Genomic DNA, 23,838 nt, shown 5'->3' on the forward strand with positions numbered 1-23,838 from the left:
TGCAGCACCTACTTTAGATCCATCTCAAGAGAGATGATGAGATTGCTGTAATCCACATGGTGGAGGTTCCAGTCTGGCAAAGTCAAAGCTTCCTTAAGCCGAAGGTGGCTCCCAGCTGCTAGGCTGCAGTTAGGTGGGGTTTGTTTCTTCCAGATGAGGTTTTCACAGTCTCTGTATTATTCAAAGTTTTGGAAGAGAATAGGGAGTAGGGAAATGCTGTCACAGTATCAAAAAGTCTTTCAAAAATGAGTTTGCTAGAGAGAAGAGTGCGGTTTGTAAAGGACAGACCGTTCACGCCGGGTTGCCGATCCAGCCGGCCGCACCACGTTGTTCATGAACGGTTAAAGAGGTAGATGTGCTCAGACGGTGACTTTCTCCATTACGCTGTCCGTGACGTGCACCTCGTCGGCTTGCACCGTCACCGTGGCCGACTGGCCGCAGATATGCTGGTGGTCCTTCCAGTCCTGCAAGGGAAGAGCAGATGGGAAGGCCATGAAGAGAAAGGGCCCTTGGAAAGTGCAAAAGCACACCGGGCCCCAAGAGAAGCCCTTTTTGAGAAGCGCTTTGTCCAGCACAGATGGGCTACACCAGGTCTCTAGTGCTCGGCCAAACAAGACTAACGACAGACAGGGAAGGAACCACACACTGGGTCAATGCTAGAGGTGGACACAAACTAAGCAGAATGCTGGCTTCTCAACCCAAAAACCAATCCAGGACATCAACATCAGTTAGGTCATGGAAAATTTTACTAAAACAGAGTCAGAACCTTGACTTAAACCCTCTCCTGAAAGATAGCTCACTATGAGCTAGCACTGCTGAAGGACAGCGCCATACAAGGGGTCTTAGTTCAGTAATGGCAAAGGAGAGGATACAATTCCTCCCAAGATGGACTGACTTTAACTTCTAGTCTGAACTAACAAAACACTCCTCTAACTTGCTCAACTCAGAGGTCGCACATCACAGATCACAAATACTGGGGGAATCTCAAGGATTCAGCTACCGACAAGCACTTCAAACTCTCCCACCCTATTACAGTGCAGAGCACCAGCTACAGGCATGGGCTGATGTCCCCTTAGAAGTGACAAGCTGTCTAGGAGGGGAACAAAAGGTGACTACTCAGTGCCATTTCCCAGTGCACTTTGTACTGAGAGGACAAGAGGGTGGCATTACTGTCCGTGAGATGCCTGGGCAGGCGGCAGGTAGACTGTGCAAGTTTGCTGCAAGCAGCATTTGTTCATTCTTTGGAATTTTTAATCTTTCTGCTATGCAGACAGGGAACTTGGCCACCATTACGCTTTGTTACAGGCAAAAGGGAAGAGTCAAAATTCTTCAGCTACTCAATACACCTGGCCTCAGCTGATGACAACTGACGCTTGGACAGCCTGCAGAACTGTAACCCTGGCCAAACTAAATTATCCTTTCCTCTAACGCAGGGTGCTAAGGGTCTTTGTAAGGAACCTGTGCAAAATATGAAGCACAGCGGTTTCCTCCACTGTACTTCCTCATACCTGTTTCCACTTCCCATGTTCAAAATCTTATGGTTTGTCCCACTGTATCATCTGTAGCATCACAAATAGTGTGAAGAATAAGAGAACTATGCCCCCAGTGACACAGCAGGAGCACAGATACTGAGGAGTGTTCGGCTTAGCAGGAAGCGGCAGGGAAGGGTTGTAGAAGTGCTCCCAGCTAACTGGTCCCCACAGCTCACACAGTGAGGTGCCCACGCCCTCATTTCTGGTGTCACTCTGAGTTTTAGATCACCTTTGAGAAGGTGTGTGCAAATCTTGGGACTTCCCTACCCATTTGATCCAGACCCTGACCCTGACCCTGACCCGCAGAGCTGCCCCATCACTGCAGTCTGGCTTGGAGGTTCACCCGGCAGGGTGGGTCGGGGATGCTGGGGCAAGGCTTGTGCTCTGGCTGCCTGTATGACACAGCAAGTTCTGCTGCCCGTTCCTCTCGCCGTGCTTACGCCCATCAGGTAGCAGGCAGAGCCCTCTGGCTCTCCCCAGGGTCACACAGCCCTCTCTAGACAACTGAATCTGCAACTCACAAACAAGCTCATACCTTCCGCTGGCAGAAAGTGGAGCAGTAGTTGACTTTATGGCATCCTGTGCACTCATTTGTTGCCTCACGACCGCAGTTGACACAGGACTGCTGTGAAAATGGACAGCAAAGTGACCATGTCAGAGATAACAACAACAGGGAGATCACCGAAGTGTAATACAGGTGCTGTAATATGTTGTGATGCAGAAGCAGTGGTAAAGCCCCCATTTCCCAATATATCCTCAACACATGAACACAAAACAAACAGGCCCAGTGGCTTCTGGAAACACTTTCAGAGCCCCACTCTCCTCACCATGTTAGCAGGGATCACTTTGGAAAATGAAATGCACCTCTGTTTTCCTTCCTGGTGGGCAAGAAGCCCTTCAAAACCATTAGTGGTGACGGAAATCTGTCCACAATACCATAGAGATGCCTCCCTCCATGCAGGTGGTGTCTCTTATCAACCACAGCCAGGTTATTGCAGGCTTTAGCAGGAGTCAGTCTTAACCAAGGGCAGGTGTGTTCCAAACAGCACAGGCCATCAATGCCCAAGCTCTGAATTTAGCTCAAATTTGAAGTTTTCAAGGCAGATTTGGTTGGTGGTTTTGTTTGGTTTATAATCCTGCGTATGTCTGAGAGATGGTCTGAGAAAGGACAACAAGAGCAGGCATAAGGATAGGACCCTTCAGTTTAATCTTTCCCTGTTTTTTGAGAGGAAAAAGGGATCTGCTCCTACGGGCTGAGCAGGCTTGTTCCTTTGCCAGTCAGCAGCATGACTACATAAGCAGTGTCCCAACAGGGAAACAGAAGACGGAGGAGTAAAATCAAGAAGGCTATAACAGGAGCAAGGACTTAAACCTAGAAGTAAGGTGAGCTAGGATAAATGGATGAAAAATCACACCTCGTTTTTAAAGGATGTTTTTGTGTCTATCGCTTTAATCTTATATCAGTGACATCAATTAACATAACCTGCATATTTAGGTGGAAATATCATTGAACTACCACAAAAATAAGCACTTCACAGACCATTCTGTTTCCAACTCATTAAATTACTGACAAATCATTAGCACGTCAGAGCAGCAGTGTGAGGCCGTGACAGGAAGCGTTTCTGGGCTGTGAAAGCATTGCAGGCGTCTTTAGTTCCACCAAATCCTTCTCTCTTTTGAGCACAACCAACCTAACAACCAGTGCCCTGATTAACACCGAGTTCATCACACCATCTGTCACATCTTATCCATGTACCTACAATTAATAGTTGGTGTTACTGAACTCTATTTGTATTCCTGATGTACAGCCGGGGATTCAGGCCCCCAAAAAAGGGGTACCTTTAAATGGAACAAGACAAAGAACAAAAGACTCTTCATAAAATACAAGACATCCCCAGCTTACCTTGATGATGATTTCTGTTTTCCCATCCACATCTTCTGTTTGTTGAAATAACTGGTTCTGATATTGCTGCAAGGAAGAATACACCAGACTTGTCATTTCACAGCCAGAGCATGATGTGAGGGGTTGAAAAGGGTGATCTGTATGGAGGGTCCTGACACTGAGCTTGCTTCTGGCAAGCCCAAAATTGCAGCTGCAAGAGGCCAGAAGGAAACCTCACTCCTCCCTTCTAAGAGAGGGACACTATGACCTTATGTGGAGACAGATGAAGAAGCCTGTGAGAAAACGGCCTGAGGTGACAAACTGCCAGTTAAGTACAGCATTTACTCAAACCCCACTCTCCCCACTCCATCCAGCCAAGCACTCCTTCTTAAAACAGGTGGCTTAACTGCCACAAGGGAACTGCACCCCACACACAAGAACTTAAGAAGTTAGCAAAGGAAACACGAGGAAAATGCCAAGGTAATAGGGCCAAGTGCCATCTTCTTGGGCCAAATTTTGGGTCAAGTCCAGTGATCCTAATCCACTAACAGGCAAAAGAGTCTGACAGGATGGCATAGCCCGACAGAATGGATTAGGGAAAAAAACCAGACAAAATTAACACACTCAAGACTTTAGAAACAGCATCAACCATCACCATTATTCCTCCTTTTAATAAAAGCTTAAAAGGGCTTTCAAACAGTTTTTTAATTAAGGAGTCCTCTGGAGGTGACTTTTAAAGCACACTTCGGGTGTGTTGCAGATTTACTCCAAACCAGTTCAAGTCCAACCAGGTGCTGCTCCACCTAGTGCCCTGTCATGCTCAGCAGCCAATGCTGCTGAGAGACAGGAGTCCTAAAACAAAGGAATTCAAAACTGATCCCGATTTGATTATGCGCTAACTCTGATTTAAATTTATTTGGAACAGTGAAAAATTAAGAAAAAACCCGAACCCCCACCTTCAGGCAAAGCAGGTTTACCCAGGAGTTACTATGATCCAACATATAAGGAGATTAAAGGCTTAATTTACAAGTGTCTATGACCTGACATCACAGTATTTTTTCTCCTGTGAAATCACAACCTTCAAAACCTTTCTATTACCATGACACAAATTCAAATTAAAAAACTCTAGGGAGATGGAGGAGGCGGCAGGGAAACCTCTTGCTGTACGCTGCAAGGGGCGTGATTGGGTTCTGCCATTATTTGACAAATAGGCAAGACCAGGCTAATTAGCAAGACAGAACACATGCACAGCATCCCCAATGCGTAGGCAAAGTGTGCATCACGTGTATGGAAATTTCAAAATTACTATTTTGAAAACCAAAATTGTGTCCAAGCCATAAGCATTCTTGTGGAGACAGGGAATACACCGGCAAGCTTGAGATGTGGCCTCTCAACTCTCCTATGTCTCAGGAAGAAAATGACCTTGATTCTTGAGAGAATCATTAATGTCAGTGAGCACCGGCCGTGGAGAAGCTGGGACTCAACGCTTCGTGCCGCAGCCTCTGCCCTCTGCCACCCTGCACACAGGCAGAGAACTGGTCTGGCAAGAAACCCTGGATTCTTCAGGAAAGGTTAAAACGAGCTTCCCGCTGTTAAGACAAATGACCCACGCTGAGAATACTGGCCTAGGAAAACTGCGTAATGTTTCTAAACTTCTTTTTAGCGAAGAAAGAGGAAATACAGATACCAAAGCATGCGGTGAGCTGGCATTTCAACCCAGCTTGAAAACCTTTGCACACATAATCCCAGCCAGTACCGTCCCCTCTGCAACAGCCCAGGCAGAGACAGTGCCAGGGCTGAACAAGCTGAATTCCAGTTCTGCGAAAGTGCCGCAGCTCCAGAATTAAAACCCTTCCCACCACCAGAGCTTGTTCACCCTCTACAAGCGTGGCTAATCCTGTTCTCCAGGGAGACTGCCAATGAGAAAGATATCAAGAGGAAGTCCAGCCACCTCTGTCCTCGTCTGAGCCACAGCAGCTCCTCCACCTCTGCTCTCAGCCCCTGAAACCTGCTGACAGAAACCACACGTTTAACCCCCTTCTGTCTCCTTTTTATCTATCCACATAGCGAGTCCTCTGGTTCTGCACAGCCCATGGTGTGAAGAATTCGAGCCATTCAGAAACTATGGAGAAGGAAAAAGTGTGATAAGAGGAAGGATCCAGCCAGACACATCCAGATCTCTCACAAAACCAGCTCCAGAAAACCGATAACCTCCAATTCTCAACTGTTTTCACTGCTTTGGAGTACACGAACCATTATTTGCTTACCAGAGCTACATTTCTTAAATGCCCGACCCTTTTTAGGTTAATTTCATACTCTCTAGCCCTGAATTGTTTTAATCTTTCTAAAAAAGAATTCAGATGATCCAGCTGTTGTTAGCTGATCTAATCTTCCACCTTGTTTTCAAATGGGCTGGGCTCCAAAGGCATCACTGCATTACAAGAAAAGGGCTATTTCAGTTAAAACACTTGCCAGATTTCAACACCGATTCTTTTAAATTTATACAGAAAAACTGTTTAACACATTTCCTTTATTATCTTTATTATCTTCCAGCAGTGTCTTCTGGCACAGAATTTAGTGAGTTCATGTATTCTCCTCCTCCTAAAGTTTATCCAATATAAATGATGGCTTAATGCACACTCAAAAAAATTACATTGCCAAAAACTACACTGTGTAAAGTACTGTCTTTAATCCATTCCTTTTGGGCCAGTCCTGCAAGTTGTCAAATATCTCTTGTAAGAGACACTGAGTCTTTGTTGCCACACTCACTCTCTTCCTAAATGTTCTTCCCTAAATCAAAAAATGCAGTAAACCCAACATTCAGATAGTAACCAAAGGGTCAGATACACTCAGTCACAAGCTAATTAATAATGACAGTGGAGAACTTTCTCTTAACAGCTGCATGAAGTTCTGACAGAGCAGTTGTATTTAATGAATCCCACGCAAAACGCTGCAATTCAGAAAAAGCTTAAAAATATTTTGATATTTTCGTAATTTGCAATAAGCATGAAGCATTTTATAAACACTGGGCTGGGGAGTTTGCTTTTCTTTCAGAATGTCATTCCCCAGGACTTCTAGGCAACATAAAGGCAACTTATATTTGGTGTCTGCCAACATAAGGCCATACACAGGCTGAGCACCAGCTGCATATGCGCCTCTTGTTTATACAGGGAAAGCACAAGGCTTATGGCCATCAGTGTTTCTTCAACAGTCAGCTTCATGTCTGGAACTAACTCTGTGAGGGCTCTGCTTATTAATTAAGGAGTTCTCATCATCAACAGGCACATGAGATTCTGCAGACAGCATTCACAACAGGAAAGGTATTTTGAACCACTTAGATTCTAGAACAATTTTGTTTCAAAATAAGTTATTGCAAAAGAGATATTTTTCATAAATGCGGGAATTGTAGATTTTGGGTTTACAAATTGTCTTTATTTCTAGGACTTATAAGGTTGAGGCTTTTTTACACAGCCTTTTACCCAGAGATCCTACCACTTTGCAAACTGGTATGCAAGCCCCCTGTGAAGGAAGTGTTATTCTTATTTTAAAGAGCAGGCTCTGAGGCCCAGAGAAGCCAAGGACTTACCCAGGGGCATCTAAATAACTTGTGGCAAAGATGGAAACAAAATTTGGAAGAGATCTTCAGTCTTGAAATTTGCCCAGCAAACCACGATCCTTAAACAAATTTAGAGAAATTAAAAAGGACAAAGACAGCAAGAGAGTGCATGCAAGGACCTCCAAATTACAAAAATTATGTGCAAGAAAAACTCTGTTGGTGAAGCCTTTAGCTCCAGCACTTGGAATCTGACTGATAGTTTCTTCAGAACAGCTAAGGACATCACCAGATCCTGACACAGGGCATTATATGGCTGTAATCGTATAGTAGGGAGGCAGAGTGAAAAAACCCTCATGTCACACATGAGAGAAGAGTGGAAAGCAAGTGTATTTTTCCATATTTTCTGTAATTGCCTATGAAAACAGGATTTATATTCCACTGCTGTACAGCCTGATGCCTAAACGCTCAGCACTTCCCAATTCAGCCCCCCTTTGCTTTTGAGGACTCTCTATCCAGGTATCGCCATGTGTTTGGAACTGCAATTAGGGATCCAATCTTCCTGCAAAATTCAGATTACACATGCCATCTTAAGGAAGAAGCGTGACTGTAGATGCTTCTAATTTATACTGCACTTATAATTTTTACAGTTTTCCCTTGCTACATTTAGCAGATCCCCTTCCTGCCACAGCTCGTCTCTGATGTTGGCATTTCCACCTTCAAAACGATATAAACGAGGGCAATAATGTACTCCTAAGTCTGCTTTGAATAGTCCTGGATAATATCATTCGCAAGCGTGACCAGAATGAAACAGTGATATCCGCTCTCTGACTTCACAGATAAGAACATAAGCGTACAGGCAGCACAGACACCTCCCCTGCTCAAAGAAAACTCAGAGCAAAAACCTGCCTTTCCCAGTTCAGAGCTCTGCAAGTCCCACAAGCACTTACCACTGCTCGGTATAGAGTACAACTTCTGGTATTTAAAGCCAAGTCAACCAAATTGCTGCTATATGGGAGCAGACTCGCTCATTTGTGCTATTTAATGAACTCCAAAGCTCATTAAATAATAAGTATTATAAGTGAAACACAATATAGTAAATGATTTGCAATATACAACAAAGCAAAAAAGCTGTGATTAAAAATTCTTAATGCTTAATTTATTGCTCTCTAGGAAGACTGAAACAAAACTAGCACACAAGTAAGTTTTCCTACGTGTTTGCTGTTCTTGCCACTTCTCTACTCTGCTTAAACGTGGGGCCACTTCAGACCTCCTCTGAAGGGCAGGTAAAGACAGTGCTGTCCCACGCACTCTGACTTGCTCTTTGGTCGGAAGGCAGAGGCCATCTCCCTCTTTCGCAGGGATGACAGAGGGATATGGTCAGGGATATGGACAGTTATAAGATCAAAAGTGCTTGAACTCAACATCCTCAGGAGCCAAGACACTGAACTGGGAGAATAGCTTTGCACCGCTGTGAAAACTAAAGATACGTATTATTTACAGTCATGGCAATGAAGTTTGCATATCCAGTGGGGCACCAGCCTGTTCCTAACAGATTTCTTTAATCCTGCTACGTACTAAGTCACTCTTCCAGGAAGAGCTGAGTCTACAGCTCTATTACACTTTAATCTGTTGTGCCTTTGCCCTGCAGCTCTGATACAATGTCACCATCTTTCACTTCTAAATACCCAGGAACTTACTGCTGCACAGAAATCCTGCAAACTGGTGGCTCTCCTACAGAGCAGCACCCAAACCGCTGCGTTCACCATCTCCGCTCATGCAAGCGGAGGAGGTGGCGAGAAGGTTCCCCCCGTTTCTTAGCACTTGGAAGTTCTGTCAGTGTAACAAAAGTAGTGATAAAGCAGCTATCTCCTTTGTATTAAATCGGTCCAGAAAAAATCAACAACAACCAAGGTAGGAAGACACCTCTTTCTCCCTCTCATATACCTTAACTATCAAAAAAAGCAGTTTGACCACACATATACTCAGGTTGGGAGAGACTTGAGTGACAAATCAGGGAAACATTCATGAAATCAGAAAAGCACCTTTGACCAACACAAAAGCAGACAGCCCATTATTTGACATTTATTGTAATTACTTCCAATGCCAGCCCTGTACCCAGAAATCCAGAGTTTTTTCCAAATATGGAATTCACTACAAGGAATTCAGAAATAGCTACTTGCAATATCCTCCAGATGGTTCCAGAAGCTAGCACACAGCCGCAAGCTTGAGAATTGTTATTTGGATATTAAAAAAATACCACCATGAGCAAGTGTCTTTATCAAAATACAAAACTGTTGAGGTACCCATTACACAATGAGAATGGTAAGACACACAGGTTGTATAATCGGGCATTCAATAGTTACTGGGAAAGGGACCTCCTCTGGAAACGAACACGTGCTCATCCTTGCCTTGTAAAGTCAGCACTTTAATCAATACACAGGAGTGATTTTAACTCCCATTCCCGGGGCAAGAAGAAACTAGAAATACACTGAAATGAGTTGGATTTGGATCAGAGGGTGAGGGGAATGGACTCTGAACAACTGTTCCAGAAACCACTGTAAGGATAAACAGAAGGGAAGACAGCACATAAACTGGAGAAAGAGCAGAGCGCGAAGTTAAACAAAGTCAGATGTTCATCTCTAAACTGTGTCAAAGCTTCCAGTTTTTCAGTATCCCACGCTTTACACAGCTTTTTAGCAGCAGACGGCACGAATACCCATTCTGCCCAGGCGGAAGGCAGGGAAGAATTAGACTCTCAACATATCACACACCTGCACATCAAGGAAGCAGCGTACAGAAGAGTTTAGCAGAGACAACGTGGCAAAGAATATCAAAGACGCTGCAAGGACTGTCATAGGGGTTCTCAGTTCTCAGCAAAGTCTTCCCACACACATTTCTTCAAGGTCTCTTGCTGCACACTCGTGCCTATGAATTCAGTGGAAAGCTGACGTTAGCAATAACGCCGATGGCAACAGCAGATAGTGGGGTGTACAGGAAGGGAGTTCATCAGCTACCGACAACGACACCAGTTTCACAGCACACTGCCCCCCACCTCTCTCCCTCAAGTCCACACCAGCAGCTGTGGATCTGGGGGAGAAGGGGAATGCATTCAGCAGTGCATGGAGCCAGATTCAGGGTGCATGCATGAGCTGGTGTTAAGAAGAATCCAGGGTCCCTACCATGCATCAATTAAAGAGAAGAAAAGCAGGGAGAACAGGGCAGTCCTTGTAGATAATCCCTTACAGAGGAGAGAAGGGCCACTGGGTACGAGCCAATACTCCTGTAATGCCAGCTGGCCTTGCAGTCTTACCACGGGACTCATGCGAGATCAGCTTTGCTTGCACAATGCTCAGCAAGATACCTCTAAATTTTACTGCTTATCTTCCCCATAAACTCTACTGCTTGCTGTTCTTTTTATCCCTCTGCCTCTTTGGGCCATTGAAAGCCTCTTTGATAGCCCCGCTCGCTTGACATAAAGCAGCCACCGCATGGTTGAACACTCACCATCTTTCCTATACCAGGATTCAGTGCCCACGTCTCGAAAGGATGGCTGATGGGACAGCTCAGGACTCGTAACACCAAACAGTTTGTATGACTAGCCTGCTACCCACAGCTCTCGGAATCTCAGAGCACTCTATTCCTTTCCCCATGATACAAATAACTTAGAAAGATTTCTCTTGGTCATGCTGCTCTCAAGACATTGAGAAACAATTTCTAAGGGCTACCACTGTTGCAGCCAGTGAGGTACAACTCTGTTCATCACTCAGCCAAAAAGATGCCCTTGGCTGAGTCTTCTCACCTCCTCTGGCATAATTACCTCTTTCCTCTCCACATCAGCTTGAATTTTTGCTTGCGTGACAGCAGCCTCGCGGAAGGAGGAGCTGGCCTGTTTGGCCTGTTCAATGAGAGTCTTCAGCTGCTGGGCGGTGTTGAGCAATGAATTGACCATCTCTTCCAAGTACAGCCAGCTCCGCTGCTCCGTCACTTCCAGCCCATTCACCACCGAAGGGGATATGGCTTTGGTGGGGGTCGTGGGGGGCACCGCCAGGGCAGGGAGTGAGGTTAACACTGAATATAAAGAAAGAAAAAGAAAATATATAGAATTAGGGCATTTCATTTCCATAAAGTGTGTGTGTGGCGGGGGTTGTTGGGGGTTTTTTTTGTTGTGTTGTTTGGTTGCTTTTTTCAAAAATATGGTCTGCAAAAATTTCCAATCCAGCTAAGTTTTTGCTGAACAGACCTGTCTTCTGTGACCCAAAGTGCACAGAATCGGTCTGTGCAGAACAAGCCCTTGGGGCACTCTCAAACCCAGAGGACAGGAGAACATGTACTCCCAATCCTATTGTTTACTCTGGGAAGGAATTAACACCTTCCAAGCACAATTAAGCAGTGAAAGCAGCATCCCCGGGACTCCTTCACCACTATCATCACAATGTTCCACCTAATGTTTTCCTTAACTATCACTAAGTAAGGTTATAAGAAGTCATTCAGTGACCCAAAACATCAAGTTTTCTGAAATATTCTGATGTCACTATAGAGATGTCAATTCTCAGGTTGCAACACTACAAAAAATAGGCACCAATCCACACCACGCTCCCCTACACTTCCTGAATTCTGCTCTTAACCATAACGCTGGCCCAAGATTGGAATGAAAGCAAGACAATTATCATCACCTCAAAAGCATAACCCTGGCCCAAGACTGGAACGAAAGCAAGACAATTATCATCACCTCAAAATCACATGTATTACAAACATGCACTTTCCAAAACCACTGGTTGGGAAGCCCTTTAAAAAAAAACCTCAACTATTGTAATTTCTTTGGACCCCTTCATCCTACATCCTACCCATAAAACAAACTACGGGCATAAAAATACACATACCACACCAAAACACTACAAATTTTAATAAAAGGTATTCACAGCCATATGTATCTGTTTCAAATATCCTGGGTGTTCTGAACAGCAATGCCCACTGCAGCTCTGAAACCTCTCCTTGCCTAATCCCAAAGGTGAGAGTGAATGTCCAGAGGGAAGTTTAGCTTCAGACACTAACATCTCCTGACATTTGCTTTACATCCACTGTGTTGGACAGTTTTCAGGAAAGCAATTTCTTGTCTACAGCCCTTTCCTCCAGAATCCTAACTACAATTCTTCACTCCTGTATAAACTAGAATGCCACAGGTATGAAACTAAATACAAAAGCACAGAAGCCCAACAATGCTTCTAAACATAGTGCAAGGGACATTAAAAGAAGAAAAAAACCCCAAACCAAACAATTATTGAGGTGTTGCAGCCTTTACTTTTTCATATCCTAACCACAGGTTACAGTTAAGAGTAACTGCAGTTTGTAGGAAGCCACCAGAACGAAGCTAAACTCCTATCCTGGTAACCTAATCAGACTTGCCTTGCACTTACCTCCAACCCCCTCAATTACCAGGGCTCTGCAGTCCTCCCTTTCCCAAGCCTGTGTTAGAAAATTAAAGTCCTAGAAAACCAACAATGTCTATCTTAGCCTTACCTTTGCAAATGTTTCAAAAATACAGCAGTTATTGTGTCACTAAAACATCTACTTTTTCACAACACTAGGTTTGCATATACACTGGGAGACCACAGGGTGAGGAAATTAAATCTAGATCCAGGAACCCAACAATATACAGTGTAAGCTCACCTCAAGGCAACATTTCCAGGAACAAATGTCATCTGGCTTTATTGGCCTTACTTTTCCAAAATTTAACTCTAACTCCAGCAATAAATACTCGCCATCTGCTATAAAATTAAGTCCAGGATATTCACATCTACCAACAGCTGACCTCTAAATTCCTCACTAAGTTGTTTACTAGAAAAAAGAAGGCACCACCGACTTTGGGGCTGTGCAGTCTTATTACTCCAAAATCCACTAATAGTCTCTTTCAGGATTTTTCCTCACATCTTTAGGCAGGAGTTTCAGAACGATTCAGCACACAGAAAAAGCAGTAAGTACTGCAAGCTGAGAAACCACATTCCTTCCTGCATAGTTCCGCATTCTCAAGGGAAGAGCTGTTAGTATTCCAGGCACCAAAAGCCAATTAGCTTCCTTGATTTTTAAATAGTGAGTGACAAGTTCATGTAAAAAACGCAGAACCGGTCCAACTGATGGATGCTATGGCCCTCAGAGAATTGTCGAACACAGCCGGGAATATAACTTCAGAAACGCTGAGCCATTTAAATCCTGTTCGCATCCCGCCAGCGTCTGCTTTTCTTTTAGAGGCATTACTTGTAACTCCTCTACCGCCTCTGCCAGGCAGCTTGTCTCCCAGCTCCCGCACTGCTGATGCTACCAAAGGTAACGCACTGACAATGTCATTAAGCATCTGCAGCATTACAAGGGAGTGCCCCGCAGGCAGCTGCAGGCAGCGTAGGTCATTATTGGAGCCAAATTCTCTGCCTTGAAACCAGAGTTAAGAAATTTACTAAGCTGGAAATTCGTGAGCAAAACATAGAGGCTCAAGCGTCTGAAAGGCACTTTATTCTCATATACTTTATCATCAGTCTCCCATCGCAATCCGTTTTGGATGTCATTACAGATATTGGCACGCTGGTCTGTCTAAGGTGGCTCCAAAAAGAAAGGCAGAAAGAAGCCTCCAACCTCTCTGACTGAAGGATAGGGACACAGAATAGCAAACGGCACAACCTAGTTGAAAACATAGAACAGCAGACTCCTCCATTCAGGAAAAAATCTTCTTGACTACACTTCAAATGGTACTTAAAATTAAACCGTGAATACTGTCCTGAAAAATTTCAGCTGTACATACTGTCCTGAACAGCAACAGGCCAACACACCTTCCTGTACCAGGCTGAAACTCCAGCAGTTCCACTCACAGTGAACCTCTCCTTAGTGAAGCATCTGCAGACAAACAAGACTTCTTGCAAGACTGCATTGAACACTGAATATCTTCCAAGACAGCAACTAATTTAAAGGTATTAACACTTTAACCCTTTTCAAGTCATATCTGGTAGTTTTTCATGCAAGCAGCAAAAGCTGAAAGAATCCTGCACAAATATGGAGAGAGAGAACAAGTCTCAAAACCCACAGTACTGCAGGTCACTGTGTGTTAGATGCGCGACCTTTTCTGACAGACAGCATTGCAAGTTCACCATAGAGGTAAATGGACATTTTGTGCTCAATGGCCCTTAATTAAAATAGTAATTTCAACCAATTTGCACATGACTATTTGCACTTAGATATGAGTAAGAAGTAAACAGCAGCTGTTTGCAGAAGAGCCTTTCCCACAGAAATCGGTCTTTTATCAGCAGCTGTTTGCAGAAGAGCCTTTCCCACTGCTACATTTCCAGCACAATATATATCCTAGCATGGCATTTGATAACTTATCTAACAGGAATTACTTCCGATTCCTCATTTTGGCATAGGTATATCAGTCAAAAGAAAGTATTCACTGGTGAAAAAAAATCAATGTTTAATTAGTAACATCAAGATCTGACTAAGACTTAAAACCAACAACAAAATTTCATTCTGGACAGAGAAGGAACACACTGTGCTGCTCCGAATAAGTAAATAAAAGGTCATACAGAGGGGAGAACACAGGCTTTAAAAAAGAAAGACTTCAGACTGACAAAGGAATACTACACGTTTACATGATCTGTTCTTGATATCTGAGAGAACAGTAAGAGGGATCAAAATCTGCCTGTCTTACAGTTCCTTTGCATTGGCGAGATCAGTAAGTATCAGAGTAACTTCACAGAATCATAGAAATTAGAGAAGTAAAAGGCCTATAAATCGCCTAATCCATCAGCCAGCCAGTAGCAGACTATTCCCTGCTGTATCTCTTGTCCAGGCTTGATAAAAACACATAAAGCAAGAATAACACTCCAAGTTGCAATTCCAGTTTCTTCAACACTTCCAGTTTCTATCAGTACAGGCAACACTCAAATAGCATTGTAGTTCACTTAATTTATCAGTCAGCTCTACACATGAAAGGTCATTAAGTTTACGTAATATAATTACATTTGAAGAGATATTTGATAATCAGTTTAACCCATCAAACACTACAGGGCTGATTTGCATTTGTCATTTTTCATGCTGTCTTTTTCTTTTTTCACTCCAAAGTCTATTTAACCACAGCAGGGCAGGCTCCCACTGCGCTTGTTAACCAGCACCTAGCATTCCAGCACAAACGTCAGTATTAAGGGATGGACAACTGACACTGGATGCGAGAGCAGCACACCAAACCTGCCCAAAACTGCCTCCAGCAGGTATCAGTGGATTCGTAAAGAGATGTGAGAATTTTTAGAAAAGCTTCTGTGACATAATTTTAAAGGGCATGGAGTCCTCAGATCAAACACTAAATAAATGTTTAGCCACAGTGCCCAAGTGGTGACAAAAGCCTTGAAACAAAAGCCTTAGGAAAGGCAGGGAACTGCAAGATGATTTAGGAAGCAGGATCACAACAGCCTACTCTGGTAGAAACCAACAAATCAAAGTTCTCAATAACAGAGTGAAAAACTTTCCACAGAGTGGAAAATCTGCTTGTCCAAATCTTAATAACTGCAAAACTCGTAAGCAAAACAGAGCAAAATTTATTTTTCTGCCTCAGTCTTTACCTTTGCTGAGAAAGAAGATTAGAGAGTACATTCAAGCACTGCTAACTGTGTCTCACATGACTGACATAAAACATACCAATTTTGGGATGAGATGTTGGCAGTGCAGCTTCTGGAAAAGGTGAAATCTGACAGTTGTCCTGGTAACTTGGATAGTGAGGTTCTGGGTGATTGACCCGGCAAGGCTGCTGGACATTGGTATCTTGAACTGCAGAGGAACAACGGCATTATGAATCACTGTGTAACACAGCTGTCACGCATTTCCTACGCTTCTTTCACCCATTTTTTTTTTACATTCTATACAAGTTCCTACACTCTATGATAATTCCAAGGGCTGCAAATGAGAAACAGTAGCATGATTTCACACAGTTAACAAGCAAGGCAACCTTGTACTGATTTCATTTCCCTCTGCTTTCACTTTTAAAGGCAAAGGTTATTGCTGGCTTCCCTCCCGCACACCTATATATTTACAATAATCACAGGACTCCAAACTATGGTTCTCAGAGCAGGATAGTTCCCTCAGCAGAGCTCACAACCCCGTGTATGAATCAAACTGAAAGAACTGAAATATATGTAATGTATTTATATTTTGTTTGATTTATTCAGGCATTTTTCAGCATTTATTCAGTATTTTTCACTTAACTTCAACACTCAGCTAGTTTTCTTTTTTTTTGGTAGTATTTTAGGACAAAGGAGGAATGAAAAAAAGGACAGAGATGACCATAAAACCCTATGAGAGGCGTACATTAACAGCTGCAACATCTGGACAAAACTTTTAAGTTCTTTTGTGCAACCGGTAAGATTTCAAGCTGCTGAAATAATTTCAAAGGAAGGACAGCAGGTTACGTATAGTCTGTCTGTAAGCTCTTGAGAAATAAACTCTTTGTGCAGCATTCAAAATGCTTCTTCCTTTAGCAGTCAGCGTCCAAACCCTTTTTTCTCCTTCTCACGCATGTCTAGCAGACATACACCTGAACTCTTACCAGCGGCTCCAGTGAAAACATCACCCTGGGACGGACTTTCCGAGATAATTGCTGTGGCTTCCACTGTCGATGCACGGTCAAATGTCAGAGCACCGGAGGTAGTGATCTGTCCAGAAGGAGTCACGGTGACTGGAAATATTAGAAGTACTTTCATAATTAACACTCAGCGCGGAGGCCTCGGTTGTTTAGCTGTTGATATCCCTGTTACGAATCATCCACAGTCAGAGAACTCAGAGATCAGTAAATGGCCTGTGATAACCCAAGTTTGGATCACACCTATGATCAATACAATTGGAAATGGGACTAAAAGCCCCATTTGGCTTCTGAAGGCACTGCAGGCCTCTGTTATTCTCTGGGTGTATGAGGCCAGAACGTTCACTTACAACATACTGCCTCCCAAATCACCACCTTTTCAGTTATTATGTGAGCAAAAACTTAACACCTACCAGAAAGATCCACTGGGGCCACAAAACCCATCAGCTTCTGGCTGATTCTGATTTATTACAACTTTAGCAAGAGTGGATCTTACCACTTAAAGTGACATAAAAAACCTGTGGATTACAACTAATTCTATGACAGTGTGGTTAGCTGGACAATTTTAGCTGTCTGTCTACACAGAGTGATATAATATGCTTGGCCAATGCAAGGAACAAGTCAAAGAATCCTTCTGGATGAATATAGCTGAGTAGCTCCAAAATGTTTAAAACCCTTTTTAAACAGGATTAATTAATCTGGCACCATTACTTGGTAATGGACTGATTCTGCGGCACACTGCTCAGCCAGAAGCATCTTTTCACAAACAATAATTCAATTTTAAGACATTGAGGCTACAGATTCATGCCTGGTGAAATATGTGGCTACTATCAAAACAAGCAGTCCTCCTCTCTCCGAATGCCAGCAGGAGCAAACGTGCAACCTCACAGCACCCCACATTAATGAACCAATACAGATTAAACCTCTTTGGGCGATAAAAAACCCCCAACACTCTATAGAATCCTTGTGTATTTCTCTTCCTGCTGCTGCTGGTAATCTAATCTTACTTTTGGCTGTTCTTTTTTGGATTTCTGTTGCTTCCTCCTCAATTCACTTTGTAATGTTACCATCCAGATGATGCTAGTGTGATGAGAGCAGGAGGACACATGAATGTGACTGGGAATGCGTGAGCTGGATGAGCCTGCAAATTAATTTCTGTTCTCACACAGATGGCTTGACAATCAAAAACAGTAAGTAACAAAGCGTGTCCTGAGTGTTAGAGAGAAATTTGCAGATGAAAGCATCACCTTCTGCCTCTTTCATTAATGACTTTCAGGCTATGGAATTCATTCCAGCTGCTTAGAGCCTATTTTTCTATGTATTTCAAGAAATAGCACAAATCTTACTCCATAGCCCCCACCAGCTTCTAAAGGACAAAAACGAAGCTCGGGGGATGGAATGGGGATTTCCGGCAGAGCAGAGAAGGGCCAGCCTTCCCCTCAACCTAATTTTGACAGGAGGAAATGTCTCACTTGCCACTTGCGAAAAATCTACCTGAAACCCACTACGGATCAAGGCCAGGACTCCACAACTCCCTCTGCACTGCCAGGCTGAGAGAGCAGGTAGGGGGGGAAATACAATCCAGACCTCTCTCACAACAAAATGTGAAACCTACTGCTCACTGCAAAAGGACGTTAAGATGCTTAAAAACGAGTCTTCTGGAGGTCTAGAGTTGCACTTTTTCCTATTCGACTTGCAGTCCCAATGTGGCAACACTGTGCTAGTTTCTACAAAATAGGAAGTGAAATTAGCTAAAGACACCGAGCCAATAAAACTATCCAATGAAAAAGAAGTGGCAAAAAATAAGACATTTTTCTCAGCTGGCTAGTTCCAAGGGGCCACTGATAGACATAAAATACCTAGCGTGGCAATTCTTCATCAAAAAAGGGAAGCAATTTTTACCAAAGAACCTACATGTAGTAGCAGCTGTGGCAGGAAGCAGAGTGATGTTTTTGGGGCAATCCTTCTTCGCTGGAGTTGCAGGCATTTCATTTTCTTTTTTCCGCCTTTTATACGGTACAAAGAGTCGTACGGGGCCACTCTAGGCAAAACAAAAAAAAAAAAAGAAAAAGAAAAAAGGAAAAGGCATTAGCTGAGGCACTTCTTTGGAGACTTTGGGTTTACTTCTCATCTTTCCAGATGCAGCTAAGGTAAAGCAGCACGTACTCCCATGGAAGATGCGTGGCTTGCAACAATTGACCAAAAAACTCCTACTTCTCCAAGCCAAAAGAACTCTGTGAAAAAAAAGTTACACCCAGCTCCCTCTAGCTGAAGAGGCACAGATTCAGCCTCTTCCCACTATTATTTAAGGAGCAGAACTGGGCAAATAATTGCCTGCTGGCCAAGGTGGTGGAAGAAAAGAGAACAAGTGTGAGGATAAGACAGGAAGCAGTTAGTTTCAGGTCTAGGAAATAAGCAAATGATCCAGTTCATAGCAGAAAAGAAATGCAAAACACTACTTCAAGTCAAGCTAAAGACTTCTGCTTTCAGGACTTTAACCTAATTTTTGAAACAAACAAACAAACAAACAAACAAAAAAACAAACCAAAATAAACCCAAAACAAGCCCAAACCCAACCAACTAACCAACCAAAAAACCCAGTTTAATATGAAAATATAGATCCAATTAATTCCTTACAAAAACATTTTTTCCAACTGAAAAAATTGTGAAATTTGAGTCAAAAATCACAAATAGTTTTGTGATCCCCAAAATAGTTTTGACATCCCCAAAAGGGGGATGTATTTATTTTACATAAATACATTATTTAGAAAAGAAAAAAAAAAAAGAAGAAAAAAGCAATAACTATTATCCAGTTTTACTGAGGCTGTTACGCAACAGCGCTAGCAGTTCCTTATCTCCTTATCTCCTTTCTTTACGAAGCATGGACAAAGCACGCTGCAACCACAGTACTTGTGAACATTTCTAGGACGCTCATGACCTGCTCGCTGTGGAAGCTTGACTGATGAATTGTTTTTAAACTAATGGATGTAAAACCTACAACTCACCAGAGTCATGTCGTCGCAGCAAGCAGCACAAGTACAAGAGGCAGCATGAGGATTCAAAATCCCATCCTGAAATTAGAAGATTACTCGTTCAGCATTAACGTCACCAAAACCACCGAGAGCATGACTGTATTCTGCTAAAAGATTCAGACAGCTCCCAGAGAGACGTACCCATTCCCTCCTAGGGAACCTATACAGTAATAGAGAGGCCAGCTCCCTACATCAGCGATGGGGTGAGTGGATAGGAGGAGGGTGAAAGAAGAACAATTTCCAAATCAAAAGGCAAGGATATGTGAATTTGAGACTTTATAAAGTTTCTGCCCAAGCAGAAATCAACTGTCAACCTAATGGCAATGCCAAATTCTCCGTGAGACTCCTGGACACTGCAGGAAATAAAGGACCAAAGTAATACTCCATAAATGGTGCAAGTGAAGAATATGTTTGTCAGGCGAACAGAATTAAGCAGATCAGGTTACTGAATTACAGTATCATGGGTGAGAGCTGACTTCTCATTTTCTGCAATACAGCTCAGGGCTGGACTTCACCCTGCATAAACTGTAACCCCTTTTCAAGTACAAGCAAGATTTGTATTGTGCTATTTGAAAACACATCTAGAAAAATTCCTCTCACATCACTGATTCTCAACCAAATCAAAATGTTGCTTCCGAGGTGCCCCACGGCACCATCACACATAACTCTGCAGAGGCAGCGCACACAGCTTGGACTGCAGCGCTGGACAGACTCTGCCCAGACTCCACCTGCCCCTTCCAGCAGAGAGGAGGAAGCAAACTTAACCTTACGTGAATAAGGCACTGCAGTGGCCTCCCAGCATAGCGGATACTCCTCTTCCAGTCTTTGCTGCTGGCTCGTCCTGCCATAGCTTCAAATTCAGTAGGGCTGTACCAGTTGTCCCCTTGCTTAATGCACCTCCCACGGCCTCCTGAAATAAAACAGAAGAAAGAAATTGTTAGTAAAGGTTAAGAATCATTTTGCCACTTTCCTAAAGAAGTAAATACTGAAATCGCTGGACAAAATAGCAGTTAATCTACAGCAATCACCAAATATGCCCATCTGCTACTTCTCATCCCTCCAGGATAACCATGCCCATTTATTATTTTGGCTGCGACAGTGACTGTGCATGTTTAGAGAGCTCCAACTTTGGGCCTCACCAATGCATCAAAAGGCTAGAAAAAATTACTCATCCACAAGAAGGATAAGTCTTGGATAAACACCGTGAATTTAAGCCCTTCCTTAATTTGCACTTAAATTTCTAATCCTTCTGGTCGTGAAGAAAACTCTCTTTCCATGAAGCAAGCGCTGTGCTGTGCAGTCAGGCTTGCCAACAATTTCTGCTGCTGGTTCTTCAGCCTTCCCACAGAGATAAAAGAGAAGAGGAGGGGCTAAGGCAGCTAAGAGTCCCATTAGGAGACAAGCTCTCTATTTTCTGTTCCAGCAGGGATTCTGTAGAGCTTTGTAGAAACATGGGTCTACTTCTGAGACAAAAAGAACGTTAGAGGAGTCAACCTATTACCAGAGAGACTCACTGCACAGCAGCCTGTATATTCACAGATTTAAGAAAAAAGTTTAAAAGTCTCTGAAGAAAAAGGAAAACAGAAGAGAACAATAATATTGAAAGGGACTAGGCTGGCTAGGAAACTGTCTTTTTTTCCTCACAATCGGCCCTTAAAAGTAGCCTGATTAAAAGAAGAGTGCACCGAATGAAGAAAAAGCCGTCACACTTCCTCACCCAAGAAGGTCACTGTTACCTGAGCCGAGTCTGTTTTTATACAGAACGCCACTGATATTCCGGCACCTCACCGGGAGCTCGTTCTCATACACAGACGGGTCCCAGTTATACTTGGTTCCAGTTTTCTCTTGGACAGATGTTAAAGGGGTAGGAGGAGATTGCGGTCCTTTGAAAAAAAGAAAAGAAAGGTGACAGCAACCAAAAAGTACACGGGCTATACCTTCACACTCTCAGCTTGGCTGGGGCAACAGTGGCAAGCGGTTAACTGAAGCAGCTAACACCTCTCCACAGCAACGTGAGTTACATGGTGCACCACAAAAAATTCAGCTTGAACGTTCTGAAAATGACTGAAAATAAACCAAACTGCATCTTAGGAAAGACGCTCTAACAGCGCATTAAACGCTAAGGTTGTAACCTGGAGTGGTGTAAGCAGCCGGCTGGATCTTCCCCTTCCCAGAGGCCGATCCTGTGATGCGTTTCAGAGTGCTGAAGGTTTGCCTTGCCATCTTGTGGGCAGAAAGGAAACTGCCAAGCAGCCGTCAACAAAAACCTTAGCAATAGAGACATCAGCTATTGCAACACTTAAATATCAGCAAGCGGCCTGAATGGAGACAAAACTGTATGCAAGGTCCCTTTAAAAACGTGCAGAACTAGGAGACTCATATTTTTATTATCAATATTAGAATGATCCATCTGCTTTTGGGGGTGGGATGGGTGTAGAAAGGCATGAGACAGCCCAGCAGCAGGGCAAGATTTTTCAAGAAGCTTATTTGCAAGGGTTAGGGCAAAGAATAAGAAAATGAAATATATTTCTGACAGGAAAAAAAACAAAAAAAGTAAGTATTCTTCTACTCCCAAGAAATACAAGTACCACGTGAAGAGGGGACAAATGATCCTTATAAGGCAACTGCATAATATTATACACATGTTGTTTTTTAATCCTAGCAACACAATTCAAGTGGAGAAAAAGCAACCCCTCCAGGAGAATGACACTTCAAAAACAGATTGCCTTATACCTGGTGTGAGAGGTGCTGATGGCCCCTTCAACCCTGTGGTTTCTACAATGCTGCCGTCTGTGTGAACCACTATGAGAGTGGCTTTTTCAGTATTCAAGCTGTCCCCAATTTGGAGGGCTGTTCTCCCAGACTATAGAAGAAATAAAGAGTTTAAATTGATAGAGTTATAATACCGATGTATTTCAGTATTCCCTCAAATCTTCTCAAAGGTACCCTAAAACACCAATCAGTATGGCAGTTATTAGGTTAGTTTTTGAGATTTCAGCCAACCAAATTCAAAGGTTACATCTGACATCTTCCAGGTCATCAGTTCCATTACAGAACGAGTATATGGGGGTGGAAAGGTAAAAAAACCTCTCCAAGTGATAAAGAAAAAGCTGTATGTCCCCCAGCTAATGGTTTTGTGGCTTAAAGCCTGTATACTGCAATGAAAACATATCTTTGACCTTACTACAGCTCGAACACAAACCAACCTCTTCATCTACACTAAGAAAGTACGTGGGACTTTGCTAAGGCCCTCAAACGAAAGGATGGACTTACCAACACATGTCCTGAAATTGAAGCTGCATTTGCCACAGATGTAGTGAAAACATTGTCTGCAGAGGCACCAACGTTGGCTACTGTCACTGTGGTGACTTCTGGAATGTAAAACAGACATGAAGTTAATATTCTGCTGCATCCAGAGAGCCTGACAAACAGCTAAACATCAAAAAATATAATTGCATCTCCTCCTTCCTTCCTATTCAAAACTAATTTTATTTTTCATGACACCTTTAAGTTGTTATAAACCCAATAATTCTGGTTTTTATTAAGCTTCGGGTTGAACATGTTTAAATCTCCTTGAGACCGTAACAGTAGTTATCAGCATGTGATGAACTAAGGGAAAAATGAATATTGCATCTGTACTAAAAAAAACCCAAACTGTGATGCTTTTTACTGAAAGAGGGGTGACTGGCAAACATCAAGATAAAGAGAGCAACTGACTCTCCCTCTGCCATATATTAATTTCTAGGGTGCCATTACCTGTACACTTGGTCCAGTTAAAAAGTGTCCAAACTTACAGCCAGTTTTTTCTATGATGTATAGTGTATTTGACTGCCTAGCTACAATGAGTTTTTCAGTACCACACATGGTGAAAAAACAACACTGAAGCTCACACAGAGATACCGATCTAGGCATGATTTTCTGCGTATCAGAGCCTGCCTTCAAAATTCTGCACGTTTCAGGTCACTTTGTTAAAGGGACACAGGGTCAAAGTAATTTTAGATGCACAAAGGCAGCTCTTGCTCATTTTACTTTACGTTATGCAGCGTGAAAGTGAGGAGCGTGTCATTTTGTAGGAGCGTGGGAGTGACTCAAGCCTCAGCTCGGACCTGCCCCTTCTCCACGGCACCCCCTGAGGTAAACGACTGCATTTGTACGCCGGACAGGCGGGAGCGCTGCAGGGAGAGGGCCCGAGGGCCAACGGCCGGGGCTGCCGGCTCCAGCCCGGC

General features: G+C 43.2%; 1 protein-coding gene across 1 annotated transcript; it reads right to left on the reverse strand.

Annotated features, from left to right (window-relative positions):
- Window positions 1-359: 359 nt before the first annotated feature.
- On the reverse strand, window positions 360-22,983 carry DEAF1 (DEAF1 transcription factor; the record flags this gene model as incomplete). Its single annotated transcript, XM_009581137.1, has 11 exons — window positions 360-464; window positions 2,068-2,157; window positions 10,788-11,038; window positions 15,644-15,772; window positions 16,548-16,676; window positions 18,495-18,621; window positions 19,586-19,651; window positions 20,383-20,522; window positions 21,349-21,495; window positions 22,346-22,475; window positions 22,886-22,983. Coding segments are annotated over 11 exons (1,412 nt in total), but the record flags the coding sequence as incomplete, so codon positions are not given.
- Window positions 22,984-23,838: the final 855 nt, after the last annotated feature.

The sequence above is a fragment of the Fulmarus glacialis genome, unplaced genomic scaffold (assembly GCF_000690835.1).
Source record: "Fulmarus glacialis isolate BGI_N327 unplaced genomic scaffold, ASM69083v1 scaffold18457, whole genome shotgun sequence".
Classification (NCBI taxonomy): Eukaryota; Metazoa; Chordata; class Aves; order Procellariiformes; family Procellariidae; genus Fulmarus; species Fulmarus glacialis.